This window comes from Rhinoraja longicauda, chromosome 3 (assembly GCF_053455715.1).
Source record: "Rhinoraja longicauda isolate Sanriku21f chromosome 3, sRhiLon1.1, whole genome shotgun sequence".
Classification (NCBI taxonomy): domain Eukaryota; kingdom Metazoa; phylum Chordata; class Chondrichthyes; order Rajiformes; family Arhynchobatidae; genus Rhinoraja; species Rhinoraja longicauda.
Window position 1 is genome coordinate 20,972,582 of NC_135955.1, and position 20,584 is coordinate 20,993,165.

A 20,584-nucleotide genomic window follows, 5' to 3' on the forward strand; every position below is an offset into this window, starting at 1 on the left:
AGCTGAAGGTGACAAGCCCAAAGAAAATGGTTTCTTACTGTTGGGGATACCTTATCACATTTAACACCCTGCTGGAACCAGTCTTTGCAATGGAGCAATGAAGTAACATTAAAGTGACAGAATATTAAGCACTTGTTCTCTCATCTGTACCATTGCAACATTCAGCTGGAAAGGTCCTATTAATTTCAAATAGGCTTCAAGTGAATGCACCAATGGTTAACACATTCAAAATTATTTACCATTGTTAATATTTTTCCAGATTGATGAGTTGTAGAGACAGAAAAATCAATTAAAGTGACAAGTGTTTTATGCACTTACTCTATCAAAAATGCTCGCAACACTTAAGGGTCAAACTATTCTTAAATAAAGGCATTTCCCCTATAAAAGGTTCAAAAGAAATAATTGTAAATTCTATTATATTGACAAATTCAACAGATTAATGGTTTAGATGAGTAGATAATGGAAAGTATTCTCCAGCAGCCGGCATTGCTGCCTATCTATCAATAATTGGTCAAATGCAAAGCAAAGGGCATTGCTGAGAGACACAGCTGTTGTGTGCATTCTTTTATAAATTGGGAACACTGTTGCTTATTTCAACTGCTGCCAACCTAGAAAGGTGCATCCAATTTGTTTAGGGATGGCAGCTCTGCCTGACCCAGTCAATATTCGATGCACAGCATACCTTATGAGTATTCAATCTAAAGGAATGATTTCAACCTCTACTCTTGGTGGATTTTCAAAAGCACTGTAATTCACCATGGGAATATTTCAATGCTTGAACAACAAACAGGAACGTTTCTGTATATATCGCTATATTGCTTTCAAACACAGCGAGATCAAAATGGAAGATCATAAGGTCATAAGGAATAGGAGTAGAATCAGGCCATTTGGCCCATCAAGTTTGCTCTGTCATTCAATCATGACTGATCTCTCTCACCCTCCTAACCCCATTCTCCTGCCTTCCCTCCCCATAACCTCTGACACCTGTACTATTCGTGAATCTATCTATTTCTGCCTCTGTCGGCCTCCACAGTCTTTTTGTGGCAAAGAATTCCACAGATTCACCACCCTCTGACTAAAGAAATTTATCCGCATCTCCTTCCTAAAAGAACGTCCTTTAATTCTGAGGCAATGACCTCTAGTCCTAGACTTTCCCACTTATGTAAACATCCTCTCCACATCCACTCAATCCAAGCCTTTCACTATTCTGTATGTTTCAATGAGGTCCTCCCTAATTCTTCTAAACTCCAGCGAGTACAGGCCCATTGCCAACAAACGCTCTGAAGCAGATGCGGCAGAGATGGAGGAATTGCAAGTAGGGGATTAGCAAGAGAGGGTGGGAAGAAGTGTACTTCAGATAAATGTGGGAGTCAGTGGGTTAGAAGTATGGAAGTACTCCCTGCTATCCTGATCAATACTCATTCATCAGTAAACACCACTAAAAAAGCAGATTATTTGATCAATAATACATTTCTGTTTATAGGAATTTGATGTGTTTTCATTGACTTTTGCTTTTCTGCAGTTACAACCGCCGCAATACTTTAAGAGTACTTTAAAAGCACTTGGATGTAAAGTGGCAGGGCATGGAAAGAACTGCAGATGCTGGTTTAAATCAAAGGTAGACACAAAATGCTGGACTAACTCAGCAGGTCAGGCGGCATCTTGGGAGAGAAGGAATGGGTGATGTTTCGGGTCGAGACCCTTCTTCATACATGTCAGGGGAGGGGGCGAGACAAAGATAGGATGTAGTTGGAGACAGGAAGACTACTGGGAGAACTGGGAAGGGGGAGGGGAAAGAGAGGGACAGAGGAACTGTCTGAAGTTAGAGAAGTCAATGTTCATACCACTGGGGTGTAAACTACCCAAGCAAAATATGAGATGCTGTTCCTCCAATTTGCGCTGGGCCTCATTATGACAATGGAAGAGGCCCAGGACAGAAAGGTCAGATTGGGAATGAGAGGGGGAGTTGAAGTGCGGAGCCACTGGGAGATCAGGTTGGTTAAGGCGGACTGAGCGAAGGTGTTGTGCGAAATGATCGCCGAGCCTACGCTTGATCTCGCCGATGGGACTTGCAAAACCGCGAGAGGGCGCTGCGCGTTTCGCTGACAGAAAACCAGGTATGTTTTTTTTTTACAAGAACATCTGATTGACACCGCTGTGAACTTTAGCCGGTAGGTTCGTCCATTGTTGTTAATTTGTATCAGTTTTCAAAGCTGACAGCCGTAGCTAACTAACGACACCCGACTCGACTGCAGGCGACCTGAATTTTTTGTTCAAAAAGCCCGGGTAAGTTTATGGTATGTATTTTTTTGAGTATATGAATCTTATCTGATTTTAATTAATGCTTATTTAGACGTAGATATTAATTGTTTTTAAGAATATAACCATAATTTTTGTGGTAGTTTAGCGGAAAAAATGATATTTGATGCAAAAAAAAAACTTTGCGCGGGACTGCATTTTGGCGGCGTCCTGGGAGTTGCCCCCTAGCAACCAAGCAGGCAAACTCCCATAGGCAGGCAGAGCTCCAGAGCTAGTGGCTCGTCACTACACTGAGTTACTGAAAGATGACAGACTACATTGGTGAACACTGCAGCCAGGTTGTCATTACTCTGACGACTTTACAATCAGATGAGCCTCTTCTACTTCAGGAATCTTCACAATCTATTTCTAAAGGAAGTGTTATTGAAATCTTAGAAAAAGGTGACTCTCAGGCAACTGTTTTTAAATGGATGCAAATAATTTACAGCAATAATGCCAAATGGACAGATCCATTACCTGGTAGTTTGGTATCTGCGATGCATTCCAGTAAAAAGACATATCAACAGTTGAAGGAAAACAAAACAAAAACACAAGTAACAAAACTTGAGAACTTCTTGAAAGAAAAATTCAGCCTGCCAGAAAGGAAATGTTGCTATCAATCAGCAAGAACACCCTTTAATTCTGCAAGATCATCTAAACCGAAGCAGTGCACAGATTGTGAGAGTTTGAAACATACTATTAACAGTTTGTCAGTAGAACTGAAGACTGTTTCGTGCAATTTAATGAAAGCAGAACAAGAATCAGACTCAAACTTAAAAAAGCAGAGGTCAACAAGAAAGATAGGTTAAAAAAAAACGTTGGTTAAAAAAAAATGTAAGCAATTAAAAAATGAATTTAGATGCTTAAGAAAGAAAGCAGAACCAAGTGCATCAATTAAGCATTTGAATGCAATGGTTACAAAGCTAAAGAATAGAGTAAGAAAAGCAGTCTAATGTATACTTATAAAAAAGCAAGATTATTTCAGCAAACAAAGCAGTCTCCTGTTTCAGTATCGGATACAAGTACATCTCAGCATTCATCAGTGTCAAGTCGAATTCAGCATCTAGAAAATGAGAATGAGATCTTAAAGGAAAAACTTGAAAGGCAAGAAGGAAATGTTATTAATACCCTGAAAGATGGAAAAACATTTAATTCTGCTGTGAGAGAATATGTCTATTTTTGCAGTAGTCATCATGTTTCAGTGGAAAATACTTCACCTTTGATTAAATATGTTGTAGAAAAAATGACAAACAAAACATTCGGAAAACTACCCGATGCCAATACATGCTCAAGGATGGAACCGGAGATGAGGAAGTTGTCAAGAATTCAGGTTGGAAGTGAGCTGTTAACAGAAGATGATACAACAATAAAATATGATGGAACAAATAAAAAGCGAAGGCATTTTGGGGAAGGACAAATTGAAACTAAATCTAAAACATACACAATTGGGATAAACGAGATGGCCTCCAGGAATGCAGATTCATATGTAAAAACCATTGAGCACTCAATTCAAAATCTGGAAGAATCCTGTCGTATCCCTGGTATGAAGGAGAAAATATTTGAACATGTATCAAATACAATGACAGACAGACATGTGGTAAACAAATGTGTAAATACAAAACTGAATGAAAAGCGTGGACAGGCAAATAATGATTATTGTGCCATGCACCCACTGCAGATAGGGAATCTCTGATGCCCTAGTGTGAAACACCTCATCCTGGGCGCAGTTGCGGCATAGACGGAGGAATTGGGAGTAGGGGATAGTTTTTACTGGAAACAGGGTGGGAAGAAGTGTAGTCAAGATAGTTATGGGAGTCATTAGGTTTGTAGTAGATATCGGGCACTCGTCTGTCTCCTGTGATGGAGATGGTGAGATCCAGAAACGGTAGGGAGATGTCGGAGATGGTCCAAGAATATTTAAGAGCAGGATGGAAATTACTGGTAACATTTATGAAGTCAGTGAGTTCTGCATGGGTACAAGAAGTGGCACCAATGCAGTCGCCAATGTAGCGGAGGTAGAGTTCGGGGATGGGGCAAGTGTACACCTGGAACAGGGATTGTTCGATGTACCCTACAAAGAGGCAGGCATAGCTGGGGCCCATGCGAGTGCCCATAGCTACGCCTCGGATTTGGAGGAAGTGGGAGGAGTCAAAGGAGAAGTTGGTGAGGGTAAGAATCAGCTCTGCTAGGCGAAGATAATGGTAGATGGAGATTGGCTGGTTCTGCAGTCAAGGAAGAAACGGAGGGCTTCATGACCATCCTGGTGGGGGATGGAGGTGTAGAGATGAGAGAGTGGGGGCCTAGAAACCGGATGTTTTTGAAGAGACGGAGAGCATGTGAGGTGTCTTGGACATAGGTAGGGAGGGATTGGACCAAGGGGGATAGGATGGAGTCAAGGTAGGTGGAAATTAATTTGGTGGGATATTTACAGGCAGAAACAATGGGCCTGCCAGGACAGTTCTGTTTGTGGATTTTAGGGAGGAGGTAAAATCGGGCCGTGCGGGGCTGGGGAATGGTAAGGTTGGAGGCGTTAGAGGGCAGCAAGCCGGAATTGGTGAGATCAGTGATAGTGTTAGAGATTAAGGTCTGGTGCTCATCAGTGGGGTCATTCTTAACCAAAACCTTGTCTTCTTGCCAAGGTTTTGTAATATAGTAGAACAGGGTGGACCCTTTGGGCCCAAAGCTCTCCTGCATTGGTGTAGCACCCTCCCCTCCCCCACTCCCCCCTCCTCCCCACTCACCCACTCCATCCCCCCTCAATCCCCCTATTCCCCCCCTCCTTCCCTCCCCCCCCTCACCCACTCCATGCTGGTTTATACCGACGATTGGCATAAAATGCTGGAGTAACTCAGCGGGTCAGGCAGAAATTGGTCACATTTGCAATCAGTCTTTGTATGCAAAACATGCATATTAATCAGTTTGCATGTATTTTTGTATGTTTGCAACGTTCCTGATTGAAGTTGGGAAATTGACTCCGTCAGTACAAATAAGTCACAGCTGAGAATGCAGGAATGAGGCAATTGAAGAGCAAAGGTTGCAATGACCTCTTAAAGGTAAATTTCACTAATTTTGTAATGTTTTGCAGGTTCCCAGATTGGATTATGGATCTAAACAGCACCCATTTTGCACACCACCCATTTTCTAGGCTTTACATTCTATCATCACTGTCCCTTGTTTAGAACATAAGAAATAGGAGCTGGAGGACATCAAATGCTTCCTTCTACCACAATTGTAGTTCCCTGTCCTATTGCCACATCGTTTGATACCTACCCTAGTCCCAACATTCAAACAATTGAGGTGGCAGGGTGGTAGAGTTGCTGCCTTACAGGTCCAGGGACCCGGGTTCGATCCTGACCGTGGGTGCTGTCTGTATGGAGTTTGTACATTTTCCCTATGACCACATGGGTTTTCTCCGGGTGTTCCAATTTCCTGCCACATTCCAAAGCAGTGCATGTTTATAGGCTAATTGGCCTCTGCAAGTTGACCTCAGTGTGTAGGATAGAACTAGTGTTTGGGTGATCGTTGTCTGGCGTGGGCCCGATGGGCAGAAGGGCCTGTTTCCACGTCGTGTCTCTAAACTAAACTAAACTAATCTGTAACAGTGTCAGAGAAAATAGGTCACAATGAGGCTCATTGCTCAGAGTCCAACATCACAGCGTCATGTCAGGGGTGATTCATTACAAATCACAATCACAACGTCTCCAACTGAAGGTTGGAGGATATAAAATCTTGCCAGAAGAATCAACTGAGATTATGCTCCAATTCCACCCGGCATTCTTTACAGTAAAAGTAAATATTACAATATTAAAAATGTTACAATTGGGAGGCAAGAAATGACCGGGTTTCTGCACTGCTTTCGGTGAAGCAGAATGCTGTAACATTCCACCATCCAGGCCACGTATAGAAGCGACCTCAGCTGCCTATTCCAGCTAATTGTACTTAAAAGGCTGAGCTTCAGGCCCTTCAAGCAATCTGCAGGTTAACATCAATAGATATTTTGCTTGAACCACCATCTGCCACCCTTATAGTAGTGGGAGTAAGGCATCCCACACACACATTTGAAGCCTTAATGCCAAGAATCTCACTTAAAATGGGTCAGCAATGTACGAGACGTGATCCAGACAGCCTTTGTTCAATTTGGTCTCATTTATTTTTAATGCTTGATATCCTTCATGTCTTCCTCTCAGACGTTAAATTGCAGCCACTTTTTTTCATCAATAACAGCCATGCATTTGAGGGGAGGGAGGAATGTGCTCCATTTTATACACCTTGAGCATTTAATACACAAATTCCAAATAGGATGCACACTTTAGTAATATCTGTAAAGTAAAATTATAAAATGTTTACATTTTCTTTCTAAGCATTTTAACACGCCGATCATCTACGTACAAATAACCACTTGGCAATAGTCCACAGCGGGATTAATAAAAATGGGTGACAATAGGGAGTAAATGGTAATCACTCAACACCATACATCAAGTTGAAATCAACTAAATAAAAAAACAGTGGGAATGTAGCATCTCTGGAGAACATGGATAGGTGACATTTTGGTTCAGGGGCCTTCATCAGACTGATTGCAAAGGTGAATGGGAAAGAAAGCTGGAAGAGAGAAGGGGCCGGACAAATCACAACCGGCAGCAGATGTCCTTAGGTAAGGAGGTTCCTTGATAGGCAGATTGTTGGACAGAGGCAAGAGATAGAAACAGGTACGAGTCCAAAAGGGATACATAGATGTGAACTGTGAAGCTAGTTGATGGACCTTAGGTGGAAGGGGTGGGGATGGGAGTGGAGAGGGGGGGCGGGGTGGGCGAAGCAAGGTCAGCCAGGGTTCAGAGGAAGGGAGTCTGCAAAGTAAGGGGGATGGGGTTGGTGGGGGAGGGGGGGGGGGAGAGGTGGGGGAAGGGAGGTGTTTGTAGAAATGACCTAAAATTGGAAAATTCTATGTTCATACCATTGGGTTGTAAGCTACCCAAGCAGAATATGAGGTGTTGTTCCTCCAGTTTGCATGTGACCTCACTCGGGCAATGGAGGAGGTCCAGGACAGAAGTGTCAGTATGGGAACGGGAAGGGGAGTTTTAAAAAAGTGGAATGGTTTCCAATGTATATAGTTACTTGCAATCCCATCAGCAGCGAAAGCTGTCCATACAGTTTAGCTCAATGTCCACAAAACAATTGTTTGTATTGTCATTCATTTTGAGATCTGGAATTGACTGGCAAAGGCAAGTCTTTTCCCACTCCTAATTGTCCTGAAAAGGTGGTGATAGTGACTCACCTTTTAAAGCCACTGCAATCTTGCTATTGAGGGCGTGCAGCATAGGTTTACTAGGGTAATTCCCAGAAAGGCGGGACTGTCGTATGTTGAAAGACTGGATCGACTAGGCTTGTATACACTAGAATTTAGAAGGATGAGAGGAGATCTTATCAAAACGTATAAGATTATTAAGGGGTTGGACACGTTAGAGGCAGGAAACATGTTCCCAATGTTGGGGGAGTCCAGAACAAGGGGCCACAGTTTAAGAATAAGGGGTAGGCCATTTAGAACTGAGATGAGGAAAAACTTTTTCAGTCAGAGAGTTGTGAATCTGTGTAATTCTCTGCCTCAGAAGGCAGTGGAGACCAATTCTCTGAATGCATTCAAGAGAGAGCTAGATAGAGCTCTGAAGGATAGCGGAGTCAGGGGGTATGGGGAGAAGGCAGGAACGGGGTACTGATTGAGAATGATCAGCCATGATCACATTAAATGGCGGTGCTGGCTCGAAGGGCCGAATGGCCTCCTCCTGCACCTATTGTCTATTGTAATCCAAACACAACATTTAAGGTGACTTTTTTGTGAATTCATTTTCAGTTTACAGATGCAGTGAGTTCAGAACAGACACTTCCGCCCACCGTGTCCACCGACCAGTGATCGTTGACTAGTTCTATGTCCTACATATTAGGGGCAATTTTTATAGAAGGCAATTAGACAAACCTGCACGTCTTTGGAGTGTGGAAGGGCGGGGCAACCGGAGTAAACCCACGCAGCCACGGAAAAAACTTAGAAACTCCGTACAGAGCCCTCCTAGTTGGGATCGAGCCTGGAACTCTGACACTGTGAGGCAGCAGCTCTACCACTGAGCCACTGTGCCGCCACTTGCTAGGCCATTTTAGTCAAGGACAGAGATGGGTCAGATATAAGCCATCATAAGGATGATAGATTTCCTCTGAAGGATAATAATAGATCAGATGAGCTTTAACAACAATTCAACAATTTTGTAAGTCATTATTTCGAATACCTAATTTGTTTTTAACTGATTATTGACAAAATTTGAATTTCATACCAGCTATGATGTGAATTGAACTCAGGACTCTGGATTGTTTGCCAATGTACCTGGGTTACAACTTTCACTGGGGCTCTGTCACCACCACTATGCCATCACATGTTTAAAGTTTAATTCAACACAAGGATTCAACGGCAGATTTTCTTGTTGCACAACGCACAAGAGGGCTGCAAGTTCATGCTTTGGTGGAATCCTGAAACAACTCGACCTTGAGGCCTAGTCTAACACTCTTCAATGTTCTACAGGCAGGACTCGGACAAGTGATAATGCGGATGACAAGGAATGGAGTTTGACAATCCGGTGACGGGTTCTGATAAAAAGCCATTGGCCTGAAACATTTAATTGTTTTATTCTCTCCACTGAGTTACCTGATGCAGTCAATATTTTCAGCATTTTATATTAGTGTTCACATTGTAGATGTCAGATTTAACCCCAAAGCAAGACAATAAACAACCAGCAATTGCTTGTGTTTACATAACAGCCTGCACACAGAAAAATGATTCAGATTACTTCAAAATTGAACAAAAAGCTTATGGTGAATGACAAGCTATGCAAGCAACAACGAGCTTTGAAAGAGCATTGAAGAGCTGCGATAAAGAGTTGATTACAAAGTGAGGAGGATTTTGAGGTGATTTTGGAAAAAGGAAATATCAGGTAAAAGGAACCAGACAGAGTTTCAGAAGCAGGTTTGTGAGGGGTGTGTACTCACGATAATACTTTAGTAAAAGTGTGGGGTAAAACGTTAGAGGAGTGGAGTTTATTGCAATGCAAGGTCAAAGGGGATCACCAAGAGGGGTGTATCTTTGGAGGGAAAAAAAGCATTAAATTGAACGTGAGCAGTGGGAGTTGGTGCAACTGGGTCTCTATGGGGTGGAACTAGGATGGTGATGTGTTGCTAGGGCATGCTAAGAATGTTGAGATGACATGAGTTGCTAGAAAGAACAGAATAATATAAACCCGGAGGTGAGGAAGGTAAACAAGATAACTTCCTCCACAAAGGGTAAGAGCTAAAACAGGAGGGTAGCATATTTGGAAGAAGGAGATCTGGAGTAATGAAAATGCTATTGACGAAAAGAAAGCCAGCCCAATATTGCGCATAACGCATTTAGCCAATAAAACACCTGAATATGAGAAATGTGAATTCTTACAATCCCATAGGGCCATAGGATCGTAAGACATAGCAGCAGATTTAGGCCAGTCAGCCCATTGCGTCTACTCTGTCAGTCGATCATGGCTGACCTATTTTTCCTTCTCAACCCCTTTCTTCTGCCTTCTTCCCTGTAACCTTTGATGACCTTACTAATCAAGAATCCCTCAAATTCCACTTTAAAAATATACAATGTCCTGGCCTCCACAGCTATCTGTAGCATGAATTCCACAGATTCACCACCCTCTGGCTAAAGAAATTCCTCCTCATCTCTAATCTAAAGATATGTCCATTTATTCTGAGACTGTGCCCTATCGTTCTGGACTCTCCCACTAGTGGAAATATGCTCCCTACATCCATACTATAAAAGTATTTCAGTATTCGTTGTTTCAATGTGATCCCTCCTCAATCTTCTAAACTCCAGCAAGTACTCGCCCAGAGCTATCATACGCTCCTCATACATTAACCCAATCAACCCCGGGATCATTATTTTAAAAGTCCTCTCGACCCGCTCCAGCACCAACACATCCTGCCTTAGATACGGTGTCCAAAACTGCTCACTATATTCCAAATGTGCCTCACCAGCACCTTATAAAGCTTCAGCATTACATCCTTTCTTTTATATTCTAGTCCCCTCAAAATAATTGCTAACATTGCATTTGCCTTCCTTACCACAGACTTAACCTGTAAATTAACCTTTTGGGAATCCTACACCAGCACTCCCAAGTCCCTTTGCACCTCTGTTTTCTGAATCCTCTCTCCGTTTAGAAAGGAGTCTATGCCTTTATTCCTTCTACCATAGTGCATGACCGTACACTTTGCTATGCTATAGTCCATTTGACACTTCTTTGTCCACTCTTTCTGCAGACTCCCTGCTTCCTCAATACTACCTGCCTCTCCACCTATTTTTCATCTTTTCTCTCCTGATAGCTTTTTTGTTGCCTTCTGGTGATTTTTAAAAGCTTCCCAACCTCTAGTTTCCCACTAATTTTGCCATGTTATATACCTTCTCCTTTGTCAGCCACAGTGGCCTCATTCTCCCTTTGGTATGTTTTTTCCTCTTTGGGATGAAATGATCCTGCATTCTCTGAAGTACTCCCAAAAACTACTGTCACTGCCGGTTCAGCATCATTCCTGCCTGCCAGGATCCCCTTCCAATCAACTTTAGTCAGATCCTTCCTCATGTCTCTGTAGTTACCTTTACTCAACAGTAATAATGATACATCCGATTTCAGCTCCTCCGTCTCAAACTGCAGGTTGAATTCTATCGTTTTCCATCACTGCCTCCTTGGGATTTCTTCACCAGAGGCTCCCTAATCAAGTCTGGTTTATTAATCAACACCGTTCAGAATTGCTTTTTCTCCAGTGGGCTCGACTTCAAGTTGCTCTAAGGAATCATCTTGCAGGCCTTCTACAAATTCCTTCCCTTGGGATCCAGAATCAACCTGATTTTCCAAGTCCACTTGCCTATAGAAATCCCCCTTGACTACTGTAACATTGCCTTTCATACATGTCTTTTCTATTTCCTGATGTAATTTATGCCCTACACCTTGACCACTATTCGGAGGTCTGTAAATAACTCCCATCAAGACATTTTTACCCATGTAGTTTCTTAAATCTACCCACAAAAATACCACATCCTCTGATCCTATGATCTGCACTAAAGTATACTGTATATGCTGTAGTGTGCCTTTTACTTAAGTGTAGAAACCCTGATATACTGTATTACCTCCAGGTAAATTGATATCCTTCTCATTCGCTTTTTATGCTTCGCACCACCACATGTTGAAGCTTAATTACATTCGGCTTTAAGGGTACATATTTGTGCACTTACAATACCTAAGATAATACAAAATATAGACGTAAAAAGTTGGAGTAACTCAGTGGACTAGCGGAATCTCTGGAGAGAAGGAATGGGTGACGTTTTGGGTCGAGACCCTTCTTCAGTCTGAAGAAGGCTCTCGACACAAAACGTCACCCATTCCTTCTCTCCAGAGATGCTGCCTGTCCTGCTGAGTTACTCCAGCTTTTTATGTCTATCTTCAGTTTAAACCAGCATCTGCAGTTCCTTCTTACACATAATACAAAATATGCTGTGAAATAAAATCATACCATATAATCATTACATAGATTAGGGGTTACCTTTCTGATTATTCTCCTATAGGCAAAAAAAGTTGGTGGATTAAAAAAAATAATAATAGGAATGTATTGTGAAATGCACAAAAATCAGATTTCCACAGAAAAACTTAAATCTAAATACCAGAATCAACAGAGATATTATTGAATAAGAGGCAATTTGAAGTATATCCATTCTAGAGAAAACTGGTTGAATATCTTTACACTTTCTCAAGGGCATCAGGCCTTGCCGTTTATACAATAATGTTACTTGAAAACTCAGAATTCAAGCCTGAAGGATATTTGGAATTTAGATTAACAACCAGTGTAGACCAAATACCATTGCATTAGCATGCCCTGGGTTACTTCTCAATTTATCACATTACACCCTAGAGATAACACAATGGTTTCCCTCCAGAGTTGAGTATACAATACGTGGCATATGCACCCAAAACATGAATCTAAATGTTCCATGTATCTCATGCAAATCTTAAATTCTTCCAAGATAAACAAGTAGCAACTGTTAAATACTGTTCACTACAGGGAACATCTTCACAATCCAGGGTTAAATAAATTAAACTTTATTGCCAAGCTCAAACTAAATTAAAATTTTATCAGTTTTTTCAATAATTTCCAGCTTGAAATAAAATCAATTGTACCTTTATTTCCAAAGATTGATACGGTGACAGCTCCACCCTCCTTGCATACAGCTCTGATCCCTATCACTGGCTGACAGGCTAGGAGAGGCCAAATCCCCAGCATCATTGTTAACAGCAGGGTCCAATTAGCTAATAGACAATAGACAATAGACAATAGGTGAAGGAGGAGGCCATTCGGCCCTTCGAGCCAGCACCGCCATTCAATGTGATCATGGCTGATCATTCTCAATCAGTACCCCGTTCCTGCCTTCTCCCCATACCCCCTGACTCCGCTATCCTTAAGAGCTCTATCCAGCTCTCTCTTGAATGCATTCAGAAAATTGGCCTCCACTGCCTTCTGAGGCAGAGAATTCCACAGATTCACAACTCCCTGATTGAAAAAGTTTTTCCTCATCTCAGTTCTAAATGGCCTACCCCTTATTCTTAAACTGTGGCCCCTGGTTCTGGACTCCCCCAACATTGGGAACATGTTTCCTGCCTCTAACGTGTCCAACCCCTTAATAATATTATACATTTCGATAAGATCTCCTCTCATCCTTCTTGGTTGGTTTGGCCACCTGAACCTTGTCAGCCCACTCCCTCTGAACCCTAGACATTCGAGTCAGACGGAGAAGTACAAGAATAAAGAAGAAAGCGGGACGCCTCCCGACTAGCTACGTTGCCCTGTCGCAGTGTTGTGAAAGACTGAACCACGGGAACAAACCCAAGACCACCAGTGCCACTGTATGGTCAGGGCTGGGAAGAAGTCCTAGACAGCCAGCATTTCTACCTGAGGCTAAGACTGAGTGGTCCAGGCAAGCCTGAGATGCCAGTGCCTCATGGACAATGAGGACTATGCCCACACACCCATAGAGGCAAAGACTGAGCCGCCAGGATAATTCTGAGACACACAGTGTCGTCTCTTCATACCCAAAGATGAGCTGCCAGGATAAACCTGGGATCACCTGGATAAACCTGAGACTGCCAGTGCTTCCCCTCGAGGCAAGGGTGAGCTATGGGGATAAGCCTGAGATCGCCATACCTCCTCCTCCAAAGACCGGGACTGAGCTGCCAGGACAACCCCGAGATCACCAGCGCCACCACACATGCACCCTGATGGCGAGAGACTGTGCCCTCATGCAGTCCTGGACTTTCTTTCCATTGTAAATAAAATATATCAAGTGAGTTCACCCTACTGCGAGTGTCAGTGTGGTCACTGTCAAACCTGACATCGTTCCCCAACGTCACAATACAAAAAGATATACACTGATGTAAATATGCACATTTGATGCTACTTTCTATCCATTGTGGATATGTGGTTGATATACTTAATATCACAGTAAAGAGGGGAGATAAGCGGAAGTAGACAATGTATTTTTAATCATGTTCAGATTCTCATACTAATCTTTACTGAAAGAAAGAAAAAAATGCATTTCTATTGGACAGTTCATGACCTTGAGATAGCTCAAAGCTATTTACAGTCAATCTGTTTTGTAATAAAATTAGAAAATGCTTGAAATATTCAGTATCTGTGAAGAGAGAAATGTAGTTAGCATTTCAAGTCAATGACTGGGAAAGATAGGAGTAAATGCTTTAAGTGGCAGTGAAGGGAAGGGTGGCGAGCGGTAAAGGAATGCCTGTAATAGGAAGAAGAAGGAAAGACTGAATAATGTCAGTAGTGGTGCTGCCACCTGAGAGAGGGAGGTGAAGGCTTGTTAATCACAGCTGATCTGTCAGATGGATTGGCAAATTAGGAAAATAGTGAATTCAGAGGAGAGAGAAAAACTTTAATGTCGAAGTACTGCATTTTCTATGCAGCAAGGTGTACACAGCATGATAATAATATGTTCCTAAATTTACTTTCAGTGTAGTTGAGAGAGAATTAAGTATCAGCCAGAACACCCAAGCATGCATCAGTGAGAAAGTGCTACAGATCTTTTACTTTTCCTGGAAAGACCAGACACCAACTGCCTATTACATCTCATTTGAAAAATGGTTCCACCAGCCATGCAACACCTCGTTAGCCTTTATTTAGTGCTCAACTGCATAGCAATACTGTTGCCACTCCCCAACCTTAATAGATATTCTATTGTTCCATCCCGAGGCAGATTCTATTGTTCCATCCTATCTCTTGGACTGTCCTTCAGAATCAAAGATGACTTGCTTCAATTCTGATTCTTTAGTACTCTGGGCTCTTGAGGTGGCTGATGAGACCAAATAAGGAGCCATAGAACTCTGCATTGGTGAGGCAGGAGTTACCTGACCAGTTGGACGGATGGGTAGTTTATGAGGTAGTGAGCACCTTCCATCATTTACATTGGGGTTCTATGTGCTCCTAAGGCATGGCCTTGAGTTTCACGAAACCATCTCGAATGCTCCTTCTCTACTCTGAGTTGGCATAGATTTCTTCACAAAGGCTCTGAGCACATCTTTATATCTTTTCTTCTGTGCACCTGATAATCTCTTCCCATGCAGTGCTCAGAATAGATTCCCAAACCTCCAAGGTCCAACCAACTGAGCTGAGCTCATTAAAGACAGAAAGGCTGGCAAAGCCACTGGAAGGAAGTCTTCAAAGAACTCCTCTCCTGACATGCTCTCCTTGATGCGTGTGCCCTTGCCTCCATTTCACAGAAAACTATCTAGACTAGCCTCACTGTCACTACGAGCTGACGAAATGCCATTAAGGCTTTAAAAAAAAAAAGAAGACCTTGGGAGCAAACAGTATCTCTGCTGAAATCCTTAAGTCAGCACCAAAAAGAACTTCGGCCACAAATCTACAGGAACAGTTTTATTGGAAAGAGGAGCTGTAATCATGACCTTCTTCAAGAATGCAGACAATCCCGTGGAAGGTACTTGATTTCAGTGATTAAAATATGATTTATCAAATTTGTCAATGTTTGGATAATCTATTTCTGGACTTTTGAGAAAACTTTAAATCAAGTGGAGAAGCAGAGAACCCTGGTCATAAATGATGCCACTACAAGTGAATAAAGTCATAAAAAGATAATCAAAATTCATAGTCTGAGATAAAATATCTAAGTGTTTACTTCAGCTACACTTGCCATTATCTGTCCTGTTATAAATACACCATTGGGAATGATATGAAACCAGTGGGAAAAAGCTGTTGCATAACAGGAAGGATTATAATAGCTCTAGACAGGGATGAATTGTCTCTGATTTACAAAAAGGCAGATAATTAAAGAGGTTATAAAAATCAATAATACATAGAATTCATGGAATTCTTTACTATAAACCATTCAAAAATCAAACCATTTCAATTATTTTATTTAAAAAGTAGATGGTAGATTGAAAAAGAGTCTTGGAAGATTACCAACCTGCAATGTTAACTATATTTCTTTCTCCACAGATGCTATCCGACCTACTGACATTCTCCAACATTCTCTGTTTTTATTGCAGTGTTTTTGTCTCTCTCTGGTCGAGTTACAGTAAATGAGAAGAAAAGATTTAGAATTGATGGCACACATGGGGGAAAGGTTTGGTGGAATTCTATTTATTCACAAAGTGCTGGAGTAACTCAGCAGGTCGGGCAGCATCTCGGGTGAGAAGGAATTCTATATGTTTTTCCTGACGTTTTAGCTATTAAAATAGTTTTTTATATTTTTTGATTACATCCTTCAATGGCATCTCAATGCTCATTCTCATTTCCAGCTTTCCAGCTTCAGGCTGAACTGATAGTTTTAAACTGTAGGCGTGTCCATTGACAAACTGTCTTTGGTGCGAATTCATCAGGTAGAATTTGACAATTGAAATACTGACTGTACTTTATACATATTTTCTTGGCTGAAAAATCGCTTTTTCTGATGTGGGTCCATGAAAGCAACATCAAAATTGACCATACTTTATTTCCTTGGATGTCACCATAACGAAAAACATAGTTGTCTACTGCAGTGTGCAACACAAAAAAAAGCAGATTACTTTATAATTGGTGACTGATTGGATAGTTTTAATATTCATAGGGAGCTGGGTCCACAAATCACTGAATGACGATGTACATGTGTTGTAAGCAATTAGAAAGACGTGGATTATTGGCCTTGATTGTGAGGGGATTTGAGTGCACAACCACAAATCCTGCAACTGTGCTGGACTTTGGTGAGACCACACCTGGACTATTGTGTACAGTCTCCTTACATAAAAATGGGTATATTTGTCATGCGGTGAGTGTATCAAAGGTTTACTAGATTGGTTCCATTGGTAATACGTTTGCCAGATGAGGAGAGTGAGCAGACATTACCTGTATTCCATGCAGTCTCATAAAATGAAAGCCAATGGAGACACAAATAAACTGCAGATGCTGGAATCTTGAGAAAAACACAAAGTGCTGGAGGTGCTCAGCGGATCAGGTAGCTTCTGTGCAAGGAATGGACAAATTATGTTTTGGGTCAGTATCCTTCAGACTGATTAGAGTAGGGAAGGGAAAGGTAGAACAAGATAGGGACGAGGCCAGGCCTGGCAAGTGGTGTGTGGATGCAAGAGACCTCGATATTTAATTGGTAGAGGGGTGGAGTAAGGGGAAACGGTAGAGGTGAAAAGGAGACAAAAGAATGTTAGATAAAGAGTGAAGAGGAGTGAAATGCAAATCTGGAGGGAAGGATATAGGTGGAAAGGGATGAAGAGGGAAAATGGAGAGGGGGTCTTGGGAATAGGGAATAAGTGTACAAAGGAAGGGAAAGGAATAGGGTGACTGGGGGTTTGTTGGGAGATGGTGGGAGAAATGGGTGCACCATGGGGAAGGGGGTATTATTTTAAATTGGAGGATTCAGTGTTCATGCCATTGGTTTGCATGGTACCCAAGTGGAATATGAGGTTTTGTTCATCCAGTTTGCATGTAGACTCACTCTGGCAATGGTTGGCAACTGGCTCCAGCAGACCTTGGCGGATGGAGCGCAAGTGTTTGGCGAAATGGTCGCCTAGTCTATACTTGGTCTCGCGCGATGCAAAGTTCACATTAGGAGCACCAAATGCTGTAGATGAGGTATGAAGAGGTACATGTGAGCCTCTGTCTCACCTGGAACGGCTGCTGGGGTCCCTGGATGTAGGGCCAAGTGTTACATCTGCTGCGTTGCAAGAGAACATACCTAGGGACAGGGCGAGTTTGGTTATAATTGTTATGCGAACTAAGGAGATGTGGAGGAAGTGGTCTTTGCGGAAAGGGGTGAGGATGGGAAGATGTGACTAGTGACGGGAAAAAGGACGAAGATGGCTAGAATATCAGAAATTATGTGTTGATGTGGAGGGTGTTGAATGAAGGGTGAGGACCAGGGGAACTCTATTCTTGTTCCATCTGAGGGAGTGGAAGTGGGAGCAGAACTGCAGAATGAAAGGCAATCACATTGAAACTCACAATATTTTTATAGGCTCGAGACAGGAAGGATATTTTCCTTGTCTTTGGTGTCAAGAACTAGTGGACTGTCATAAAATAAGGGATAGGTCATTTAGGTTTTAGATGAAGAGGGAGTTTTTCACTCTTATATGGGCGATATATGGGCGATAACGTATTAGGAGGGTAGTGCTGGTAAATTATGTGATCAGGAGGAATGGGGAAACAGGCTTGAAGCGCCAATGGCTTATTCCAGCTCCTAATTAATGTGTTCTGAACTATCCTCAGTGACTGGAAGGCATGCACCTGAGCAGATGTACCCTTTGAACAAATCTGGCTCTGCACTCAATTCCCTGACCTGTCACTTCTTGCTCCATCTGTTAATAGGTTTCTGTTGTTACTTGTTTCCCCGGTGGATAGCAACTCACCGGAGACTTCTAGCCAACCCCATGTTAGAGTGTGTCCCCGTTACCCGCAAACCGCGCGGTGTCCTGCGAGCCGGTTACATTCCAGCCCGCATCTATTGTACCAGGGTGGCAACTTTGCTCAATGGGAATTGTTCCAGTTCTATTGTCCATAAAGGGCGGTTCTTCTGTCACGGAAGACACACAAATGCTGGAGCAACTCAGCGGGACAGGCAGCATCTCTGGAGAGAAGGACTGGGTCGAGACCCTTCTTCAGCGGACATCTGTTGGCTGGTTTGCCATAAGATCGTAAGTGATAGGAGCAGAATTAGGTCATTCAGCCCATCAAGTCTACCCCGCCATTCAATCATGGCTGATCTATCTCTCCCTCCTAACCCCCATTCTCCTGCCTAAGGGATCGAATGGCAAAACCAATCGCAGACCTTTGGTGTGATCACCCTGCACGCCTGTGTCTGGCGGAGAGAAGGTATCAGAGCTGAAGGCATTCATTCCGCAATGATAGATAAAGTGGTCCGGTTCTCTCTAGCCGGATACATTGGTCAAACACGCTGTGTTGTTTCATTGTCCACGCGGCTGAGGTTAACCAGAAAACTCCAAACGAAAATAGTATTGTGCTTATTTATTCACAAAATGCTGGAGTAACTCAGCAGGTCAGGCAGCATCTCGTGAGAGAAGGAATGGGTGACGTTTCGGGTGCTTCACCAATTGAGTTTAACCAATCCGCTGATTTTATTTTGTGATATTGATTTACACCGAAGGTAGACACAAAAATGCTGGAGTAACTCAGCGGGACAGGCAGCATCTCTGGAGAGAAGGAATGGGCGACCCTTCTTCAGGCTTCAGGTCTCGACCCGAAACGCCACCCATTCCTTGTCTCCAGAGATTGCTACCCGCCCCGCTGAGTTACTCCAGCATTTTTGTGTCGATCTTCGCTGATTTTTGTTCTCTTTACTTTTTGTTTTTTTTGCAGGATTTAAGACTCCCTTGATAAAACTGGGAGGGTACCCATTTCCCAAGCGGAAATAAAATACTTAAGTCAATAATGGTTATGAACCTGGATTTTGTTTTTCAGGAAATACTGGGAAATTCTGTGAAACATTGCAATGCATCTGCACTGATGCTGTGGGCTTTGGCGGTGATGTTGGCTGCAACGCTGCCTCTGTGGTTAGAGGTGAACTAGTTGCAAGCGCCACACTGCCTCTGCAGATCCGAGCGCGTCCGTTCTGGGTTTATCTTCCTGGATCCTTGTGCTTGTCCCCCCATCTTCGCATCTCTTGTTTAGTTACTTTTGGGAAACACTGAGTTGGGGGGGGGGGGGGGGGGGGGAGAGCTGGGAGAGCAGATTTGGTCAGAATCTGTCCGTCGTTTCAGAAGCTCCGGTACGGTACACAGCAGTTCCCCGTCCCCTCCGTCCCTAACCTCGCCAGTTACAGGTCCAGACTCGGAACAATGCAAGACCCAGCACAAACGTCTACAAGTGGGACAGTCAGTGTTTCAAACAACCTTGCCCCGCAAAAGTAAAGCTGATTTACTGACAATCGGGTAATACATAGACGCTGTCTGCATTTCACTTAGATATTCCAATCTGTACTTAGTCTTCACCCATTGGAGTAACCTGGAGTGCAATGTGTTAAGCGTGCCAGTGCGTGAGTGTATATAAACACATAGAAGGGCAGAGATAATCTCCGTAGGAATGCAAGCGAGTTTAAATCACAATTGCCTTGCGATAGGCAAGCAATGCGTAAAATGAATCCGTAAATGCATCTCCGAACAGAAGGAAGGGACTGGGAATAAATAGGTGCTTACCTTTCACGAAATACAAAGCGATAGTTATCCAAACACAATCCAGCCACTTTGGAGCCCGCATTTTTAACGCTGCTCTCGAAGCCAGCAGCCCTTTAAAGCATGGGACGAGATTGGCTGTGTACCCGCCTTCCTTCCGCCTGTTCAACTGGATCTGAAGATGCCAAACATGACTTTTGTGATTCGGCTCTGAACTGACCGAATGACTTCACCCGCCGAGGACAGTTTGTGATTCACACCCTTCTCACACCCAAACTGGCAACAACCCAGCGAAAGCTCGCTTATGGGGAGAGAGACTGCGGGTACGAAGCTCACGGCAAAGGGAGGACGTTCGGCCCATCGTGCCTCTGCCGCTTCCACCATAGCGCCACAACGCCCGTTTAATTCTCGCCCTCTATCCTAATATTTCTCTTTCCGACTCTTACTATCCCCTGTTTTAAGTTGTTGCAGTGAACCTTTTAGACAGTGCGTGGGGGGTCGTGCTGCACTCACTTAATGTCAAA

At 42.9% G+C, this 20,584-nt stretch overlaps 1 protein-coding gene across 1 annotated transcript in view; it reads right to left on the reverse strand.

The window, feature by feature from the left end:
• Positions 1–20,319, reverse strand: part of chrna8 (cholinergic receptor, nicotinic, alpha 8) — a 220,670-nt gene extending 200,351 nt beyond the window's left edge. Inside the window, exon 1 of the mRNA XM_078394919.1 lies at positions 20,085–20,319. Coding sequence (XP_078251045.1) covers positions 20,085–20,145 — 61 coding nt within the window. The 5' untranslated portion in view covers positions 20,146–20,319. The remainder of the gene's footprint in view (positions 1–20,084) is intronic.
• Positions 20,320–20,584: the final 265 nt, after the last annotated feature.